The sequence below is a fragment of the Mus caroli genome, chromosome 4 (assembly GCF_900094665.2).
Source record: "Mus caroli chromosome 4, CAROLI_EIJ_v1.1, whole genome shotgun sequence".
In the NCBI taxonomy this organism is placed as follows: domain Eukaryota; kingdom Metazoa; phylum Chordata; class Mammalia; order Rodentia; family Muridae; genus Mus; species Mus caroli.
In genome coordinates, this window is record NC_034573.1 from 109,759,750 (window position 1) to 109,780,333 (window position 20,584).

Sequence of the window (20,584 nt, forward strand, 5' to 3'; positions counted from 1 at the left end):
AGGCTTTAGAATACAATATCATCGCGTGCAGTATTTCTTTCTTGTTTGCATTTTAAAAGACAAACTGGCATCTGAGTAGAGTTTAGTGTTTGAGAATTTAGAAAACAAACATACAGAATAAGATCTTAGAAGCCAGATTCTTGGACTTTCTGTTGGTAGACAGCCATTGTTAGATTACTTTACATGGGGTTCCTGTCTCTCTTGTTGCTGCTTCTTCAGCTCTGTGAGGGATCTGTGAGGGACAGGAGATTGGGTAGAAGCCACTCGAATAAACCCCCTTTATTTATAGATAGACGGACAGAGAGGTAGCATCTCTGCTCTTGACTAATACACAGAGTGATGCTTTCAATTTCCTTTTGAGATAGTCTCATGTGCCCAAGGCTGTGTTTGAGTTTCAGCCTAAAATTTACCTTGGAAACAAAAGTCTATCCTACATGACTGATTAAAGTATCCCAAAAGGAGTCTGAACCCTCAATAAGGAGAAAGAAGCGAAGGTTTCTGGGCCCACTGTGGGTTGATGTAATTCAAGACGAGAGTGCACCAAGCACAGGACAGCACAGGCATCCGGAAGCTTTCATGAGGACAGGGAGGTGTCGGTCCAGCATGCTAAGCGTAAAGCCCACAGAGCCAGCAGGAGTGGTGACATGATGGTTTCCTCTCACTAGGGCTTAATACGAACTCCTCTGCCCCACAGGGTTTCAGGGGAGAAGATGTAGGAGAGCGACCAGGTCAGGCAGTAGAAGGCGGTGAGCGGGAACGGAGAGAAAAACAGCAGGATAACACCTGGAAAGGAAACACAGACACTCGGTTTCGTGAAGTACCTCCCACAGCTCCTATCCAACCTCCCTGTCCCTCACAGAGCTGAAGAGACAGCAACAAAGAGGCAGGAACGCCATGTGTAGGTTCAGTTTACTAAGAATATGGAAGCCCCTAACCGGAAGCTAATGCAATCTCAGGTCCATTCTGTTGATCTCAGACCAGAAACCAGGTCCTGGCCAAGAATGAATCCAAGTTGACCAGAGCTTTTTCAATGGCAAAAAAATTCCTAGTTATCTGGAGTTTAACATGCAATGTTAAATGCCTGAGACTGCTTACAGAGTGGTCTTAGCTCTCACACCAATAACAGAGAGGCTCACTGTGCCCAGACCGTGCAAGTACATAGTCTGTGATGAACACCCATTTTCATTCTGGAGTCTGGATTTGGTCCCTGCTAGGCAGAGGGTGCCTATGTGAGTCTCTGATGACCTTCCCTAGGAGACAATGCTTCGTGTGAACGACCACAGTTCAGGGCTTTAGGAACTGAGTGTAACTCTCAGGTGCCGCCTGGAGTGGACTCTGAACAGCTAGCTTCTCCTTTCTGTGGTCACATCCCATGCACCCTCTGCTGATTTCAAACCACATCCTTCATTGGTGGGTTCGTTTTGTTTGCTTGTTTTGGGGTTTTGTTGTTTGGTTGTTTTGGTTTTGTTGTTATTTTAGTTGTTCAAGAAGGTTTCTCTGTTATAGCCCTGGCTGTCCTAGAACTGGCTCTGTAGAACCAGGCTAGCCTACCATTCAAAGATCCAACTGCCTCTGCCTCCTGAGTGCTGGGATTAAAGGCGTGTGTCACCACATGAGGCCACATCCTGGTGTTCTAGCCAGTCTTAGCCATAAGTACCACAACATGCTGAGTCCTGAGGCCCCTCCAAGCAAATCACTGAACCTGGATGTATTCCCAGGTACTCCCAAGACAATCTAGATCTCAGATGAAACACGATCAGGCATCTGGCCTCCCTCATGGTACATCTCCTCAGCACTAGACTCTGCTTTTCATCTTCCTCCTGTGACTTAGAATTGCATCCGCCTTTCTCATGGGAGACAGGGAAGTAACCTGCACAAAGGCCTAATTCAAGCCTAAGTCTGCCTGACCTTTAAAAACCAAACGTTCAGCCTCAGTTAACAAGAGTACAGAGCATCAATAGTCTCATGACAGGATCTAAGGGAGCCCAAGCTGGCCTAAACTTGCTATGTAGCTGAGGACAACTTTGGACCTCTGATCCTTCGGCCTCCATCTCCCACATGCTTAGATTACAGGTTTGTGCCACCACAGCCAGCGTATGCAGTACTGGAGATCGAACCCCAGGAATCTGTGCCTACTATGAGGGCACTTGCACCCCCAACCTGACCACAACATAGTCTGGAGATCGTGACAGGTGACCTAACAAAAGGTCACTTATGGAGAAAAGAACTTGTTAAGGAGGTGTGCTTAAAGTTTTGGAAAACTTCAATTGGAGAACAGTCATTGATATGCCGAGGCAAGGAGGCAACGTTTAAAGCCAGACTGGTCCTTAAAATATAGACAGACAGGCAGACAGAGAGACAGACAGACAGACAGACAGCATTTACTCTCCAAAACTGGCCATGGGCCAGCTTCTCAAAGTCTGAAGCTCTGTAGGGAAGTCTTCAGTCTAAGGTGACCCACTGTCCCCTAGGCAAACAGAATATTAACATCATCCACTATGAAATGTGCACAATACTGGCATTAATCGGTGTCAGGATCTGTGAGGTGCTGTTTCCTCCTTAACTCGGAGAGCAAAGAAACCCAGGAGTCTCGCACTAAGTGTGTGCTTTCTTCTGAGCAGAGGGGATCAACTCTAGCAGCACAACCTCTGAGGAAAATACTGACCTAGGAGAGGGGAGGTGGAAAAGATGGGGCCAGGAGTTGCCGTTTACAGTCTAGGACCCTACCAGAGAATTACCTACCTTGTGGCCTCATTCAATCCCAGTGAGCCTGCAAGCTAGGAACTTGGGGGCTTTAATTATAGATGAAGGAGATTGAATTCAAAATGGTGAGGTATTAACACAAATCTATAAACAACCACATGCATCTTCAACAGAGGTACATTCAGCTACAAACCCAGCCTCTTCACACCATTCTGCCATCTGGGCACAGGGGAGCCAGCTCCCAGAACTTGAACAAGGATTTGTACTAGTGCCACATGTGATACAAATCTGAAGAAAATAGACCGTAACAACCCAGAGTGGATTCCCAGCAAAGGAACAATGGAAGAATGGCCGGCTCCCAGGGATGCTTGTCTGGCTCACAAGCACACACTCTAAAAGGAAAACGAATACTCCTTGCAGGAAACCCTAACTCAGAGCACCTCTGTGAGCATCCCCAACGGCTGGCGCCTACACCGTTGCTCCCACTGACCTGCCTCCCCCAGTGTCAAGTCTAATTCCTGCACCTCTCTAGTTCAGCTGCTTCTCTCCATCCATCACACCACCACCTCCCACCTGAACACTGGTGCACAATAGCCCAAGCAATGCCTGGAAGCGACTGCCCTGACTGTATCACTCACCTGCTGTCTGGGTTCCACCCAAGGTGTCTCGTTTGCCTTTAGGATCAAATCTCAAATCCCACCCAGTCTACCCACTTCCCTGCCCAGTCTGCCTACTTTACTAGCCTGAGTCTTTGTCACTGGCTTTCCACACAAGGACCAGCCACACTGCTCTACTAAGGCTTCAAGCACCTTCTCTGCTTTCAGTCACTACAAGGCAGGATCCTCTTCCCAGACTGCCCTTCCTACCAGTCCTTCAGATCTCACTTCAACATCCCTCCATACTGAATCGCCTGTCCTCTGAGAGCACCCTGTACTTTCCCAGGGCATCAAGGCAAATGTCAGTTTGCAGTTACCTACTTATTTTGGGGACAGAGTTTCACTTTATAGCTCAGGCTGGCCTGGAACTCACTAAATCTTGAATATGCAATGATCCTCCAGCCTCAGCATCCCAAGAACTGGAATTACAAACACAACCACTATACACAGCTTCGTTTGTTTCCAATTCTTTTTTGTCATTTTTATTTATGAGTTTGTTTTGGCTTTCTCCCTACCTGAGACAAGGACTATGCCTGGTTTACCAGACCGACTCCCAGTACCTGGCACATAGACGCATGCGCCCTAACGCCACTGAGCTCATTAGCTCAGGTAGACATTTTTGAGCACAGCCTAATTCTAAAAACAGTTCCTTATGCAGGGGAGTACATTTAGTATTTTCAGACATTAAACATAGGAAATGTTTGGATATTTGTTTTTGGAACCTATTGGTAACAACAGATTCCGTGGTGAAAGCCCCACGAGAGCAAATCGCCGGGGGCAACGCTGTGGTGACACGGAGTGACCACAAAGATGGTGGCAGGTGTTTGAACTCACCTCCTATATAAACGATTTTTTTCCAGTTGTCTGAATCTAGGATTTCATCGTGTGGGTAGCAACTCTGGTCGATCATGAAGAGAATCATGAGTGAAGCCATGCAGCAGAGAATGAATGTATTGCCTTTAGTCAGAAGGCACGTGGAGGCCAGAACACAGGAAGCATAGGGGCAGGGCAGGCCCTTGTATCCAGAGGGAGCTCCTCCTAGGGAAAGACCAAGGACCAATTGGCTCGAAGGGCACCTATTGCTTTGGGTCTCCTCTCCATGAACTGCCAAATTCCCTAAGCCCAGGAGTATGGAGGTCATTTGGTCATCCACAAGCACATGTCAGACAGGTTTGGGTTTGTGTTGCTTTCTGGGGGACAGCAGGCTCCAAGTGGTCTACCGGGTATGCCCACACCTTAAAGGGTCCTTGAAAAGCCAGTCTGGGCTGAGCGCTGGGTTTGCACCCCCTTTCTGTGTGGCCTTAGGAAAGCAGCTGCCCTCACTTTAGCACAGCTTCTCGTTTGGGGGAACTGGTGTGAAGCAAGGCTCCATACACAGATAACACCAGAGAGATGTAGCTGCCGAAGAAGCAAGGACCTGTGTCTCCCAGACCAGGGCTCTGCCAGTACAGCCCTTAACCTCCCCCAGGCTCATGCAGAGGAAGAGGAGTCCATAAGTGACCCCTGGGTTCTCCTGCCCCTTGATCCCTGCCACAGTTCTAAGATGGATTGGATTGCACTCACCAGTTGAATAAAAACACATGCGGAAAGAAGTGGTTAGCACATAGATGATGGCCAGGAACCCATTCAGAGGCCCATCCACGCCCAGGAGCAGAGCCGAGGCCAGGCCAAAGGTGGTGAAGATGGCAAAGTCATTCAGTTCGAGTCCTGCTTTGGAGGACAAGGTTAACGCACAGGTGTGTGGTCTACACCCTAGTCTCACCTGGAGTGGTGACAGTTTGGAGTACTGGGCTCTCAGAGAGCAGCAGCTGCCCCCTTAAGGTGGCTTGGAGGTCAAAGCCTGGGCCTACCCTAGGCTTTGCCTCTGTTGGTCCTTGTCATTCAACATGCAAGGCTTAGCACACACGTTCAACAAGCCTTAGCACCTTTTTCAGGCAAAATCTTACGTGGAACCTTTCCAGATATTTTGGCCCAGCTGTTTTGCTGGGGATTGCGTCTCATCTCATTGGCTCTCACCATCCTCTTCACTAAGAGAATGAAAGAGGACACACTTCACTTAGAATGAAGGCGATCCCCAACAAACACTGGGAAAGCAAGAAAGGATAAACAGCAAAGAAATTGCCTGGGTAAGAAAGAGTGAGATCTTACCTTATAAAACTCACAATAATCTTTATAATGTGCTATGATGTGTAAAAACAAAGCCTTCAGCAAACTAGCATAAATTAAAAGAAGAGTAAATGGAATTAAAACAGAGAGGCAAAGAAGATAGGAACTGAACACCAGGGCAGGGACAGGACAAAGATGGGGAAGAGAACCAGCCCAGAGGATGGATCTAGGGTGCAAGACAGCAGGACTATTTCCTGCTATTCACATAGGCATGTGCACAATTGGGAGTAACTGAAAAAGGCCTGCTGATGTCAGAGGATGGGTGGTACCCGGAGCTGGACACTCCCCATGGTAGGGATGAGAGTGGGCCTGAGGTCTAGACTCACCCAGTTTGTGTGGGATGTTGAGGTGTTTGGTCATCGTTCCTATTGCAATGTCTAACAGGAAGCTGATCAGAAGCATCCAGGAAGCACAGTAGGATTTCCTAGAGGGCAGGCCAGCAGGGCAGCTTCCTGTAGTGCCCGTTGGACAAGTCCCCCACTCAGTTCCCGCTCTCCACAACCCCTACCACACACACACATACCCACACACACATACACACACACATACCCACACACACATACACACACACATACACACACACATGTGTGCACACACACACATACCCGCACACACACACACACACACACGTGTGCGCACACACACACACACACACACATGTGCACACACACACACATGCACGCACATTGCACACGCTCACAGCCCTTCTGGATACTGTACTTTAAATGTTTCACACACACCCTCATACATGGCTCCTTCCCCCCCCTAAACTCCCAGCACATGGTGGCTTCATGACCCCCTCCCCACAGTAATCACCAAAATCCCCCAACCCTTAAGCCCCACGTGTATTTGACGGCATGGGCTCCTTCCTATTTCTTCCTGCAGCCTCTACCACCTCCCCACTGACTTTTCAGCTAAATCACTATGTGTCTCTCTAGGTTTTTTTCTTCTCCATTTATGAAATGAAGGATTTATGTTAAGCGGCTTCCTCTCCTTTCTTGCATCTGTAATAGTTTAGGTGAGAACGCCCCCTACCCTCTCCCACCCACTGGTGGAACTGTTTGGGAGGGATTAGGAGGCATGGCTCTGTTGGAGGAGATGTGACGCAGGGACAGACTGAGAAGCTTCAGAAGACTCCCGCCACTCCCAGTGCCCCTCTCTCTGCCTCCGGCTTTCTAAGCAAGATGTGAGCTCTTGGGCTGGTGAGATGGCTCAGTGGGTAAGAGCACCCGACTGCTCTTCCGAAGGTCAGGAGTTCAAATCCCAGCAACCACATGGTGGCTCACAACCATCCGTAACGAGATCTGACTCCCTCTTCTGGAGTGTCTGAAGACAGCTACAGTGTACTTACATATAATAAATAAATCTTTAAAAAAAAAAAAAAAGATGTGAGCTCTTAGCTGTTTCTCCCCCATCCTTTGCTCTGCCATCAAGCACTCTAGTCCTATGTAAGCCCAACTAAATGCTTTGTTTTATAAGGCGTTTTGTCACAGCAACAGGAAATGTAACTAAGACACCTGTTCCCCGGGAGCCACCCACCATATTTTTTGAGACAGGGTCTCTCACTGGGACCTGGGGCTCACTGGTTTGGTAAGGCTGGAAGGCCAGTGGGCCCCATAGATTCTCCTGTCTCCACCTCTCCAGCACTGGAGTCTGAGTGCACGCCACCATGCCTGGTTTTCTTACCTGCTGCTAAGAACTGAACTCAAGCCCTCATGCTTGGGCCACAAGCACTTAGTTCATCAACTGAGCTATCTCCCCAACCCCTGGTCTTGAACCCTGGATCCTCCTGCCTCCACCTCCTTAGTGCTGAGGTTACAAGCTTCTGTCACCACACCTGGCTAAATTCTAACTTTCCTAATTAGCCATCTGGTGCTTATTTTTTCCAGTACTGGAGACTGAAGCTCAGGCCTCATACACTGTAGGCGAGTGCGCTCCCATGAGTGATCTCAGCTCAGGGTTTGTACAGCCTTTCCACGTCTGAGCTTCAGTTCAATTCCATTTGCCCCGACATCACCTTCTGTATGACTTCTACTCTTTTCTATGTCCAGAATGCAGTTTGTCTTAGTGAAGTCTCCAGGATGGCCTGAGACTAGAGTACAGTCTGCTGTTCTTGGACGGAGCGTCTGCAGGTGTCAATTACATCAGACACTGGGTGTGCTGCCCAGCTTGATGTGTTCACTGATTTTCTAGGATGACTGATAGGGGATGGCTTCTCAACTTTGATTTAGACCCCTCGGTGTCTCCCAAAGTTCTCTTGAGTTTGATGTGTGGTAAGGATCTGTCAGTATCATCTCCTACTCTAGAATCAGATGCTGGCTCTACTCTAAGTGACTTCCCAGTCTTCTCTAGCCCCCACATTCTCCACTGCATCTTGTCCATCATGTGGTCCCAAGTCCCTCTGTTAATAGCCATGCAATCCAAAGCAAGCCTGCCCACAGAGGTCCACTGCCAAGTCTGCACTGGATTACAATGCTTAGATGACCCAGCAGAACCAAGGGAGCCTGACCTCAGCCACCCCCAAATGGCTTCAGCATTTGTTTAGCCCACAGCTGCGTATCAAAAGGGGCCTGAGGCTAAGTGAAGATACAGAACCTACAATTGTAACACAAAACTACCCTTGAAGGGGATTTGATTAAACTGAGTTTTCCCTACCACAGACGTGCATTCTCCCACTGTATTAGACTCTAAAACTCCACATTTATGGATGAAAAACAGATACAGAAAGAATCAAGTCCATATCAGGAGTACATCACAAAGGGGTTTCTTTAAAGAGCTGATTTATCAAAGCTCTCAAAATAGAATCCAACTTATAGGAACATAAATTGTTCCTGCTTTCTTGGTGGCACAAGTGTGACAGAAGTTCCAGAACAGTGCTCATATCAGACAGATGAATCATATATTCTGATTTGAGAACCAGAAAATATGAACACAGTCAAGTGGGGCGGCTCACACCTACAGTCCCAGCACTCAGGAGGCTGAAGCAGAAGGATCAGAAGTCCAAGGACAGTCTAAGGTACATAGTGAGTTTAATACCATCCTGGGCTACTTTGGAGAAGGGAGAGGGTGGGAGGGGGAAGGGAGGAAGAGAAGAGAGGGAGAGAAAGAGAGAATGGCCATGAGTACTACTATGCATCTTTTCCCCCTCCTATAAGCCTTGTTTGTTTGTTTGTTTGTTTTTCGTAACAGGGTTTTTCTGATTAGTCCTGGCTGTCCTGGAACTCACTCTGTAGACCAGGCTGGCCTTGAACTCAGAAATCCGCCTGCCTCTACCTCCTAAGTGCTGGGATTAAAGGCATGCGCCACCACTGCCTGGCCTACAAGCCATTCTTAACTTCTCTAGCTGAAGGAACAAGAACAATTATAATATAAACTCCTCATGCCATGTGGAGATCGAGGCTCAGATGTAAACTAGCTCAAGTCACATACCAGATTGTAGTAACGGAAGGCTGGGATCCTGGTTCCTGAATTTGAAGTCGTGTGTGAGTGCGTGCATGCATGCATGTGTGCGTACCTACCTGCTGAAGCTGCAGAAGATGGAGAAGAGCCCCAGGATCATGTTGGCCAGGGCCAAGGCATTAATAATGTCTTTCCAGGAAAATTCAGTCATCTGAGAACCCATCTGCTCTTGTTTCATGATGTGATGACCTGTGGCCCAGGAGAAAGGTGCACAGGGCTCTCAAGGTCAAAGGGTCTCCAGAGAGGCTCCCAGAGACCCCCAAATGAGAACTGCACCCTTGTGACACTCTGTCTCACCAACTGGACCAAGAGGACAAATTAGCAAGAAGACACTAGAGTTAAAGACAAGGTTTAGAAAACCATTCATCTTAGCTGTGGCCAGATGAACTTGTGTGGACATCCATCCCCCTTGCCCTGGCCCCACAGGAGCCTTTCTGATACCTCAAAGGTCTCTCTATCTGAGATGGAACCTTGTCATAGACTAATGGCTGACTTGAGAGAAGCTATACCCACTCCATCAGAGACCTCAGGGATTCCACAACACTGGCTCCATCTCCAATAGAGAAGGAAATCAACTTCTCAGAATGGATGTGGACGCCACTCAGTGGCTCCCCAGCACTTTCCTGTGTGTCCTCACCTCTGGTCTGGGCCAGCAGAGAGCGTGCACCCTTTCTTCCCCCATTTAATGAGTGAGGAAGCTCAAGTTCAGCAACTTGGAGAAATCTGTTCAAAGTCGTACACTAAGTGAGTAGAACCAAATCCCAGCAGCTTGGTCCCCAACTTGCTGCCGTTCCTGCTGGGAGCCAAGGCTCCAGCAGGAGGAGATCTGGGGGCTAGGACTGAGGAGTTCACCGGGACAGCTTTACCAGACAGCCTCTGCATGTTGGGGGAGGCCATGTCCAGGCCTTTGACCACCCGTCATGACATCTCTCACAGCAGCAGGGAACCAACTGGCCTATCCATCTTCACAACCAGTCTTGGGTGTTTTTATACTATGTCCAAACAAATGTTCCCCTTACACATAAACTGCTTGTATCCTCTCTGAGCCAGGCAATCTCCACTACTATGGGTAAACACATCATGTCAGTCACACACGGTGACCCCACCCCTGAGTGATATGAGTTAATTCTCGTTCTCATGTCCACTCTCTCTTTAATCCTTCACTCGTTTTGAGGCTCAGGCCTCCAGATAGCCCCTCTGGACAGTTCCAGATCTTATGGCCTGAGCAAGAACTGAGACAATGCCAGACGTGCACACCTTTAATCCCAGCTCCTGGGAGGCAGAGGCAGGCAGATCTGAGATCAAGACCAGCCTGGTCTATAGAGTGAGTTCCAGGACAGATAGACAGAGCTACACATTAAACCCTGTCTCAAAAACAAACAAAACAAAAATTTTAAAGCACTGAGACAAACTTTGTTTTGTTTCAAGAAACTCTGCCACAAAGCTGTCCAAAGCTGTGAGGGGCTGGACTTGGGTCAGGGACTGGAGGCATCACTGAAGGGCTGGCTATTTCCATAGGCAGCCTTAGTCACCAAAAGGTGGCCACAACCCTCAGGACTAACACCTAAGACAGGAAATAATGTAGGCCTCAGAAAGCTTTGAGGGAAGGGGAGATGGGCTGACCGTACCATCCCACTCCATGAAGCTACACAGCCATCTCTCCTGCCTCAAGACCAACCCCAACAGGACAGGATACATCAGTTCCTGAACCAGGTACCACCCACTTACCATCTCCTAGAAGAACAGCATCCTTGGGTCTCTGCCTTTCAGGGCAGATCAGCAAATGCCTAGTCTCCCAACAACCAGACATTGCCCCATCTCACCGCCTCACGGATATTTTAGTCTTAATTAATGATTAATCATCTACTGTCTATCCTGTTCACAACCCACTTGGACACCTGGGATTCCTACTGGCCCTGTGAGCTCAGTCTGGCAAGGGTTATCACCCCTGCTTATACATCCCAAGGAAGGCAAACCCGACGGCAAGGGGAGAGCCTCAGAAGAGGTCACTCTGAAGTTCCAGGCGGAGACTCAGCTCTGCCTTGAGTGTTCATCGCTCTGCACTTTGCCATCTACCAACAGACAGGGCAGGAAGGTGCCCGTACTCTCTGACTAGTCAGAGTCAAGAGAACCTTTATTGCCGTCAACTAAGGTATAGCCAGTCTCTCTGTCTACAGCAGCAGTTCTCAGCCTGTGGGTTCTGACCCCTTTGGGGTTGAATGACTCTTTCACAGGGGTCACATATCAGATATCCTAAACACCAGATATTTACATTACAATTCATAACAGCAACAAAATTATAGTTATGAAGTAGCAAGGAAAATAATTTTATGGTTGGGGTCACCACAAGATGAGGAACCGTATGTATTAAAGGGCAGCAGCACTAGGAAGGCTGAGAATCCCTGGTCTACAGAAATGAGGTACAAGCCTGTGTTCATAAGCATTCACAGTGGGAGAGCAAGGCTTCCAAGTGGAAAGGACTTGTCTCAGCAAACACTGGAGCCACCATTTGTGCTGAGTCTCCTCTTTCTCAGTTAAATACTATTTGGGGGAAAAAAAATAGCATACATGGGTCCCAGGAGTAAAAGGAAGGGGCTAGGGATAAGAAGGGCTGCTCAAGTCCACAGAAATGGAGAGCAGTCTCCTCACTCCTGCAGGTCTGACGGATGGTCCCGTGGACACACAGATGACTGTGAATTGATCTCTCAACGAATAGTCAGGCAGAGGATGCAAGCCAGCATGGGAGAAGAGACGTGCATCGCCACGTGAGCACAGGCAGGGGTCGCCCTGCCTGGGGGAGGCTCAGAGGAGGGAAACAGCTGAAGCTGGTTGGTGCCCTGCCCTGAGGGAATAGATTTGGTCATATGCCACCTTCTTGAATTCCTCAGTCTAAAGTCCTGGCCCACACCAGCCCTGCCAAGCTTTCCAGCTCCCACTCTCCAGCCCCACTGAAACCCCTCTCTTGGGTACTTCCTTGGGTCTTTGATTGGTCCTCTCTGAGGAGCCTTGTGATGCCTGCAGACCTTGTAAGTGCTCTCATCTTGGAAGACATCTCGTGCTCACTGTGTAGCACCTGGTGTTCTTTACTGACTTTGCCTACCTTGTCTTCCTTTTTTCCTAGAGGGGATGCAACTTGAGTGCAGACTGGGGTCTCCTGTGCCAAGCATGAGGCCTGACAATAAAAGTGCTCTATGTTAGTTCATATAATACACCACTTAGGCCCTCTTGCTGCACTGGCTCTAAAGCCACTGTAGATGAAGCCCCTTCAGCACACCAGGCAACTGCTCAGCCCTTATCATTTATTCATCTCATCTTCCAGTCCCTCCCTGTGCCATGCTTTGCGTATTTGGGTAAGTAGAACAAGACCCGTGTGCCAACTTCGGATGATACAGTCTTGATGGAATGTCAGGCTCTTGAGAAGGCATGTGTTATGTGCGACTAGGCATGTTCCAGCTGCCCTGGGTATACCAGGAAGCAAAGACCGAGTCTGGGGCAACCAAGGAGAAGGGAGAATTTCACCCATGTGGTGACATTTACCAGGGTGGAAGGATGGGTGTGATTGCCAAAGAGAATTAGAAATACAGCAAGTCTTGGTTCCCAAGACACGGGAGACTGGAGGTGAAGTTGGGGAAGTCTGAGCTGGGGCCCTCCCAGAGGTGACTGTGGGCCCACCCCATGTGGGAATAAAATGGATTGGGGAGGAACGGAAGCTGTGGGTGAGAACCTGCCCCAGCGGGACCCGGGAGCTCTCATGACTGTGGATTTCTAGACCGTGAACTGAGGGATGATGAGCGTTCCTCAGGCAGCATGAGAGGCTGCTGAGAATGAAGCTGTACTTTCCAGCAGTGGTGTCTCTTGTCCTTCCTCATCGCACACATTGTCACCCCTTCCCCGGAGGCCAGAGGCCAGCTCCTGCACAGACCTGGCCTCTTGAGAACAGGGCACATTAGTCTCTCACAAGCCTCCCGCAGGTTGTCCGCGTAACCCGGTTAAACGCAATTTTGTCAGATGACGAGGCACTGGCTGGCCTGATGTCCCTGTCTCTCTTTCTCACCCCACCTGCTCTATGTCAGTGGGGAATGCTTACCTGGGGATCAAACATTCCTAGGTGATGCTGAGGCTTTCCCACTGCCTTTTGAGGCAGAGGGTTCAGCCCAGGTGAGGGTGCATCGATGCGGGTCCAGCCTCTTAACCTGGCTCTTAGCTCACAATCCAGAGGACAGGGGAGGGGCTGCAGTCTTTGGACAGAGGCACCAGGCCTTCAATTTACAGCTCTTGCGGTGGGCGGCAAGAGGCGGAGCAAGGAGGATTCCTAGGGGAGGGGCCTGCTTTCTCCACCCACTTGGACCTGGATAGAGCCACCCTGGGCTCACCCTGGGCTTCTGCTAGGTGCAGACTCCCGCTGCTGAGTGCCAGGGTTAGAGATCAGCGAGGAGTGAGGTGAAAACTGTAAAAAGCAGGCTGGGCTCAAAATCGTGAGGAGCCCTTGAGTGTCAGCTCCAAGCAGGTAGGGCCTTTTATAGGCCCGGGGTTTTATACCTAAAAGGTGGTATAAATATATTGTAACATTTCTCAGGGGGATGAAGATCTGAGGAAGTAAGGCCCCAAAATGAAGACAATGTTTTTTAAGTCATGTTCTTTCAGAAAGTCACTGTAAAGGACAGAAGTAAGATGGAGGCTATATCAGGGAATGGAGAGGCAGCCAGTGTGAGAGGAATTGCAAGAGGGAGGGAGGCCCTGAGCAAGGATGAAAGCCTTCCAGAAGGTTCCAGATGGAGCAGTTGAATGGATAGTATGCTATAGAAGACCCACCTCCCCCGACCCCCCAGCCCCCTGACAGGGTTTCTCTCTTGTAGCCCTGGCTGTCTTGAAACTTGCTCTGTAGACCAGACTGGCCTCAAACTCTAGAGATCTACCTGTCTCTGTCCCCCAAGTGTTGGGATTAAAGGCGTGGACCACCACATGGGTCAGTAAACCTTTTTTGTTTCATTTTTGTTTTAAGACACTGCTCCACTGTAGACCAGGCTGACAAACTATGTAGCTAAGGCTAGCCTTGAACTCATGTGATCCTCCTGCCTCAGTCTCCCAAGTACTGAAGGGTGTGAAGCACCCATAACCTTGGAAAACAGTACTGGATAATATTCTAGGTAGGGTCCACCCTCAGCTGTCCCACATCCACACCACACTGAGGCTAAACTGAAGCAGCAAGAGTATCCAGGGCCCAGAGAATATGCAACAGAAAGGGTGGAGCTACGAGGCCATGTGACACCACAATCAGCAAGGGAGAGGGCATCTAGCATGAGGCCAGAGGCCATCCGACGACACCCTGGGCTGAGGCTGTGCACAGGGTCTCCCTGGGCCTTAGATTGACCTTGCCACATATCCAGCCTTGTTCTACTCAAGGAAATGGTGGATTTAATAGTTCATCGACTGTCAACGCCACCATTCGTCATCAGCGGACCTGGGATGAGTATATGGCTTTATTATAAGTACTTGTTCGGTGTGTTCAAAGGCCCCTGACTTAACCACCAGCACCTAGCATTAAAATAAGAACTTGCAGAGCTCTGAGAAGAATCTAACACTGAAGTCTGTAGAGATAGTCTCTTGTGCACTGTACGGAAGCCTCACCTGTCAATAAAAAAGCCTATGGACAGTAAGCTGAGGCAGGGTTAGAAGGTGGAGCATCCAGTGAGGATTCTGGAAGATAGTCGGGCACAGGAGATTTGCCCCAAACACAAAAGAAGATGGCCATATGCAACTGCAGACCAGGTAACCAGCCACATGAGATGACAAAGACTAGAATAAACATGTCATTAAGTTGTGAGCTAGTCGGGGAACAAGCAAAACTTTTGGCCAAGGTATTTATTCATGAAATATTAAGTCTCAGAGTCATTATTTCTGTGAACAAAGTGAGTGGACAGGTGGAAAAACATCAAGTTACAGATGGATTTAACAACAGAAGTCAGACATGGGTGTCTGAAAACTAAAGAACAGGCTGGGGCCAAGAGTGTGCTACAAATGCAGCCAACACCAAACCACTGCCCTCTGCTGTCTCCATGGAGGCTCACACTGAGCCTTGGGATGTGTTAAAGGATGTTGCTAATGGTCTCCATGGTGACATTCAAGTGTCGGGAAGGAATCGAGGAGGCCTACAGGAATCTACTGCCTTAGGTTGAGACATAGGTGAACTGAACCAAGAAAAAAGGGTGGAAGTGATGAGGGGTTAGACCTGGCTGTGTGCTGTGTTCTGAGGGCAGGGCCGACTGGGGTTAGACCTGGTTGTGTGATGTTCTGAGGGCAGGGCCGACTGGCATGGGGGAAAATGGAATGAAGGATGCTTAGTGTTTCTGAGCTAAGTAACAGTGTGAGACAGATGACGACGAGGATGTGAAATGTTTCAGGGGTAAATTCAGAGTTATTTTAGACATATTAAGTTTGTAACGAATGAGTCAAGTAGTATCTGTATGTCAAATACTGACGCCGGTCAAACGTGCATGAACTTGAGTACAGGTCAGAGCTAGAAATATGTATGAGTTAGCAGCTCAGGGAGGCTAAAACCCTGGGAATGGGCTGGAGCATGCAGGAGAGATTGCCAAGACACTGACCCTGGAAGAGCTTTGGATTCAGAAAGGGTGAAGTGGGAGAGATGAGGCTAGAACATCCTAATCAAGATGTGGACAAACGCATTCAAGTAGTGAGTGACCCATTCAATCAAATCTGCTCATGACGGTACAAGTCCCATTTCTCCAGGCACTTAGTGGCTCCTTCCTCCCAACTCCAGAAACAAACTTTACCTTCTGCAGACACATTTCACATGGGCTTTAATGCCAGACACATGGGCTCAGTTGCATAGGAATAGTGTACTTCTCTGGCCTTGGCTAACCTCCGCTCTGTGCCAATCACGGAACACTAAGTGAGCCACTCCCACAGTAGCTCATTCTCACCCTGCTTTATTTATTTGATTTTGGAGGCTGGGTGTGTACACATTCTCAGAAAGGCTGTGCACCTTGTGGTTTTGAAACAGGGTCTCTCTTTGGAGCCTGAGACTCACCAACTACACTAGGCTGGCCAGTGAACTCTGCCCTACCAACACTGAGGTTACAAGCGTGGACGACCAGGTTTAAATGTGGGTGCTGAGGGTCAAACTCAGGTCTTGTTTATGCAGCAAGTATTTTACTGCCTATCTCCCCAGCAACCGCCATCATGCCACAGACATACCCCCCTTTTTTTTGAGACACAGTCTCTCTTGCTGGCCTGGAACTGGCATCCAGACTTCTGCCTCAGCTTTCTAGGTGCAGTACAGGTGTGCACTGGAGACCGGCACCCCACACTAGCCATGCTCACTTTGTATGTCACTCTGTAGAGCTCTAGAACGATCCGCTAAGACTTGACCAAGGTAGTATGACCGAGGTAACACATGGATGGAGGTAGAGATGACATGTTATGGCTTGCCCCAAAGCAAACACAGCTTTCTTTAAACCCAACCTTACCACTGCTATCTGAATAGCCATGAGCCACTTTCTGAACTGAAAATGCTCCCACTCAGACCTCCTGGGTGATGGGCCACATGGAGATTAAAATCAGACTAAGGGGACATTAGATTGAATAAAAAGTTCCCTAGAGGGCTGGTGAGATGGCTCAGTGGGTAAGAGCACCCGACTGCTCTTCCGAAGGTCCAGAGTTCAAATCCCAGCAACCACATGGTGGCTCACAACCATCCGTAACGAGATCTGGCGCCCTCTTCTGGAGTGTCTGAAGACAGCTACAGTATACTTACATATAATAAATAAATAAATCTTTTAAAAAAAAAGAAAAAAAGAAAAAGAAAAAAAAAAGTTCCCTAGACACACTATCTCTTTACCTATAGACCTAATAACTTGGAAAGGTAAATACAAAGTTAGGCCTCCTCCTAGATCCTAGGGGTGGAAAGGGAGCTCCGTCAGTGGTTACATCCAGTGAGCCTGGGCAGAGCCAGCAAGGTTGATTCTTGAAGTAAAGATAGGTCACTAATTATTTAAAAGATATCAGAATGTCTATAAAAGGGCCCCAGACCTTAGCACAACTGACTCCATGGTGGACGTGCCATTCAGGCTGTAAAACTCAGCACGTGGACAGCAGCACCCGCCAACACTAAAATAAAGACCTAATCCATCAAAAGCCACAGTTCTGGGGAAAAATCTCTAAATGTACTAACCTTGCTTTCTTGCTTCTGCTTCTGGCTAAATGTTCTTGCTAACTGAAGTATGTCAAAGCAGGACATTGCTTTTGTGCTTAGAAGCTCCCCCTGAGGAAGGCTCAGTGCTACACTGGGATCCTGAAGACCCAGTGGCGTCATCAACCAGGTAATAAATACCTGATAAGGAGCCTTTCTGTTGGTCTAGCCCGTGTCTGAGCAGCCTTCTCTGGTGCACAGCCACAACAGTGTCTTTCTCTTCCACATTCTGTTGAGTGGGTAAACACACTCGAGCCAGACATTCAAGAACCAGTTTAGAGTCTTCCTCTGGCTTATCTCCTCACATTCTACTAGCTAACAGGGTGGCCGTCCATCAGCCTTCAGAATGCTACATGGGCATCATCAAGTCAGACGGTGCTCCCTCCAAGCCACACCATTACACAGCTCTAAGGTAAAAAGCCCAAACAAAGCAAATGGGCTAGAAAGATGACTTAGCGGCTAAGAGTGCTTAGTGCTCTTGCAGGGAAGAATCCCACTTCTCTGGCCTCTATGGGCACCCACACATAACCTCCCAAAAAAACAAAACAACAGGTCACTGACTTTTAGGACTGAAATTGCAAAGATAACACAGATAACACTGCACAGCTGACACAATCTGTCATCTCGCACTCCAGTACTGCTAGCTCAGTCCAGATCCTCACTGCCTCCTGTTGGATGAGACATGGCTTCTTGAAGGCCAGTAGTACAGACCTTGGTCCGGCTGCCATCACCCCGGCCAGGGCTCACTTCAGCCGCTGTACCTCCTCACGTATCGGGTGGCTATCAACGCCCTTCTTGTTATTTTTGTCAGCTGCGTCTTTTCCTCCTCCATCCACCTCTTCAGCTGTTAGAATTTTCTACCCAGAAGAGTCTTATCACAACTCCTTGTAAAGACCGAGATTCCTTTGTTTGATGAGGTTAAAAGGCATATCCAATACATTTCAACCAAAAAGAACCCTCCCTGGCCCCCAAAGACAGGCTTCCTATAGACAGAATAGAACCTTCCAAGTCTTCCCATATTCTCAGTGCCTACACATACCTCCATGAAGTCCTTATACCATGCTATGGCTAGCTTCTTCCCCTAGCAGACTTTGCTTCTTTGAAATAAGGCCCTGCAGCCAGGCTACGGTGACTTACACCGTCAATCCCAGCACTCAGGAGACAGAGGCAGGTGGATCTCTGTGAACTCATGGCCAGCCTGGTCTACAGAGTGAGTTCCAAGGCAGCCAGGGGTACAAAGAGAAACCCTGCCTCGAAAAAAAACCAGACCAAACCAGAAACTCTATCCCAAACAAACAAACAAGGCCCTGTCCTACCCTGAGATTATCCTCTAGAACCTGGAAATGAGGAGGCACTTAGTGCTCAGCCAGGACAGAGGGATGAACAGCTGATGTGTTATATATACTAAGTCCTAATTCCCCCAATCCGAATCCTGTATCCAGAACCACCAGGCATTATCAATCACACTATCCAGGAAGGAGCACTGGCACTGCCTGGTGGCCAGTGCAGGAAGTACATCTTCCTGAATAGGAAGTTTCTGTCCAGGTGCAGCTGCTCACTGTTGGAAATGTCAAAAGTGGGGGTAATCTGCATTTCCAGTGGCTCAGCCTGACGACTGCGAGTCACAGGGAGTGAGAAAGACAGAGGACTGGAAAGTAGCAGGAGGTTATTTTGCCAATGCTGAATGTCAAGTCCAAGTCTGTGGTATCAACACTATCCAAACAATCATCTTTTGATTCTTCTTGTGACAGGGTTTCCTGTGTAGCCCTGGCTGTCCTGGACCTCACTCTGTAGACCAGGCTGGCCTCCAACTCAGCAATCCTCCTGCCTCTGCCTCCCGAGTGCTGGGATTAAAGGCGTGTGCCACCACGCCCGGCTTGATACTTCTTTTACCCAAAATTGGTTACTTTCTCTGCTTCATCATGAGCACTGCAGCAGACTGTAAGGCCTGGGATCTCTGCCTTGTGCTCTCTCTGCTCAAACACCTCCTCAAGTTCTTATAACTCCTCAAGTTCAATTCCTTCCCTTCCATGTGCTGGCTTAGAGATCAGCTTCTAACCCGAATCCAGCAAAGGTGATGTCATTTCTGTGGTGGGGCTACATAGGTTAGAACTCCCATTCTAGTGAGCTCCAGTCCTTTCTCTCATAGTGAATGTTCCTATGCTGCTGGGTTCCTGTGGTAAGGACCTGAGGGGACCTCTACCATAGCATCAGCAGGTAGCTTAGCAATCTCCAAGGAACCAATATTCTGGAAAAATCAAGTGAACTTGGTAGCAGACAGTAAGGTCCTAGCCAAAAACCTGACTGCACCCCTGCAGTATCACTGAAACCTAGAGGCTGACTCAGTCAAACTGTGGCCACAAAACCATGAATAGATGAGGGTGGCTTTAAGCCACTAACCCTGTGACAATTTGTTTACCTCCTAACAAAGTATCCAGCATTACCACACAGGTCAGAACCTCCTGAAGATGGGGCAATGTTCTGGGATCAGAATCAACTAACATCCCAGCAAAGCCCATCTTCCAGCCCTGCAGCTGCCAGGGAGGACGTTTCTGCGCGTCCCTTGTTAGATCTCAGTTCTTGTGCTAGGCATGGATGTTTCTAGCTCGTAAGGTGCACTGTTCATGAGTGAAGCCATGAACACCAGGACAGTCTGTACCCAAACCTGGGCTTGTGGGCTCAAACACCTCCTCAAGTTCTTTTTTTTTTTTTTAAAGATTTATTTATTACATGTAAGTACACTGTAGCTGTCTTCAGACACTCCAGAAGAGGGCGCCAGATCTCGTCACGGATGGTTGTGAGCCACCATGTGGTTGCTGGGATTAGAACTCTGGACCTTCGGAAGAGCAGTCGGGTGCTCTTACCCACTGAGCCATCTCACCAGCCCCCTCAAGTTCTTATAACTCCTCAAGTTCAATAAACTACATGGCGCTGAGACTGTGACTTTGAACTAACTTAGCTAAATAGGAAATGAGGTCAAGTTCAAAAAGCCCAGTCAGTCACAGTGGTTTGAGCTAAGAAAGTTCTATTCAATACCTCTGCTTGTCTGCGGCACTGGAAATGGACAGAGGGTCATGAATACTGTGTGAACACGCCATCATTGAGCTACACCCATCTATTCGGTTCATGATTTATTCAGTAAACCATAGGAATGAGCTAACCTGCTAGGTGTGATGGCTCATGCCTGTAAATCACCACTAGGGAGGCTGAGGCAGGATTATCACATTAAAGCCAGCCACTGCTAGTCAGTTTCAGGCTAACCTGAGCTATAGAGACCCCATAAATAAATAATCCCAGACAACTCAGAACCTGAGGACAGACCAATCGTTCTTCTTGTGTTGTGTCCTCACTGCCCTACTCTTCCACACTCTCTCTCTCTCTGAGGTGG

At 48.6% G+C, this 20,584-nt stretch overlaps 1 protein-coding gene across 3 annotated transcripts; it reads right to left on the reverse strand.

The window, feature by feature from the left end:
- Positions 1–487: 487 nt before the first annotated feature.
- Positions 488–13,186, reverse strand: Tmem269 (transmembrane protein 269). Of its 3 annotated transcripts, none has more exons than XM_021161124.2 (7): positions 13,072–13,132; positions 12,085–12,156; positions 9,044–9,173; positions 5,852–5,949; positions 4,923–5,069; positions 4,194–4,397; positions 488–783 (listed from the first exon to the last, which is right to left on the reverse strand). In XM_021161124.2, exons 2-7 carry the CDS (start codon positions 12,149–12,151, stop codon positions 662–664), a joined length of 768 nt encoding a protein of 255 aa, XP_021016783.1. In that variant the 5' UTR covers positions 12,152–12,156; positions 13,072–13,132; the 3' UTR covers positions 488–661. The 3 variants fall into 3 exon arrangements, with proteins under 3 accessions (XP_021016783.1, XP_021016785.1, XP_021016784.1); XM_021161125.1 differs by having other exon boundaries at positions 500–783; positions 4,923–5,066; positions 13,072–13,186; XM_021161126.2 differs by lacking the exon at positions 12,085–12,156 and having other exon boundaries at positions 13,072–13,129.
- Positions 13,187–20,584: the final 7,398 nt, after the last annotated feature.

Coding starts and splice junctions, on each gene's coding strand:
- Tmem269 (XM_021161124.2), bottom strand. CDS start 12,151: ATGCTTGGCACAGGAGACCCCAGTCTGCACTCAAGTTGCATCCCCTCT. Junction 4,398..4,922: donor CATGTGTTTTTATTCAACTG/GTGAGTGCAATC, acceptor GTCTTTCCCTAG/GAGGAGCTCCCTCTGGATAC. Junction 784..4,193: donor AAAAATCGTTTATATAGGAG/GTGAGTTCAAAC, acceptor TTTCCTTTCCAG/GTGTTATCCTGCTGTTTTTC.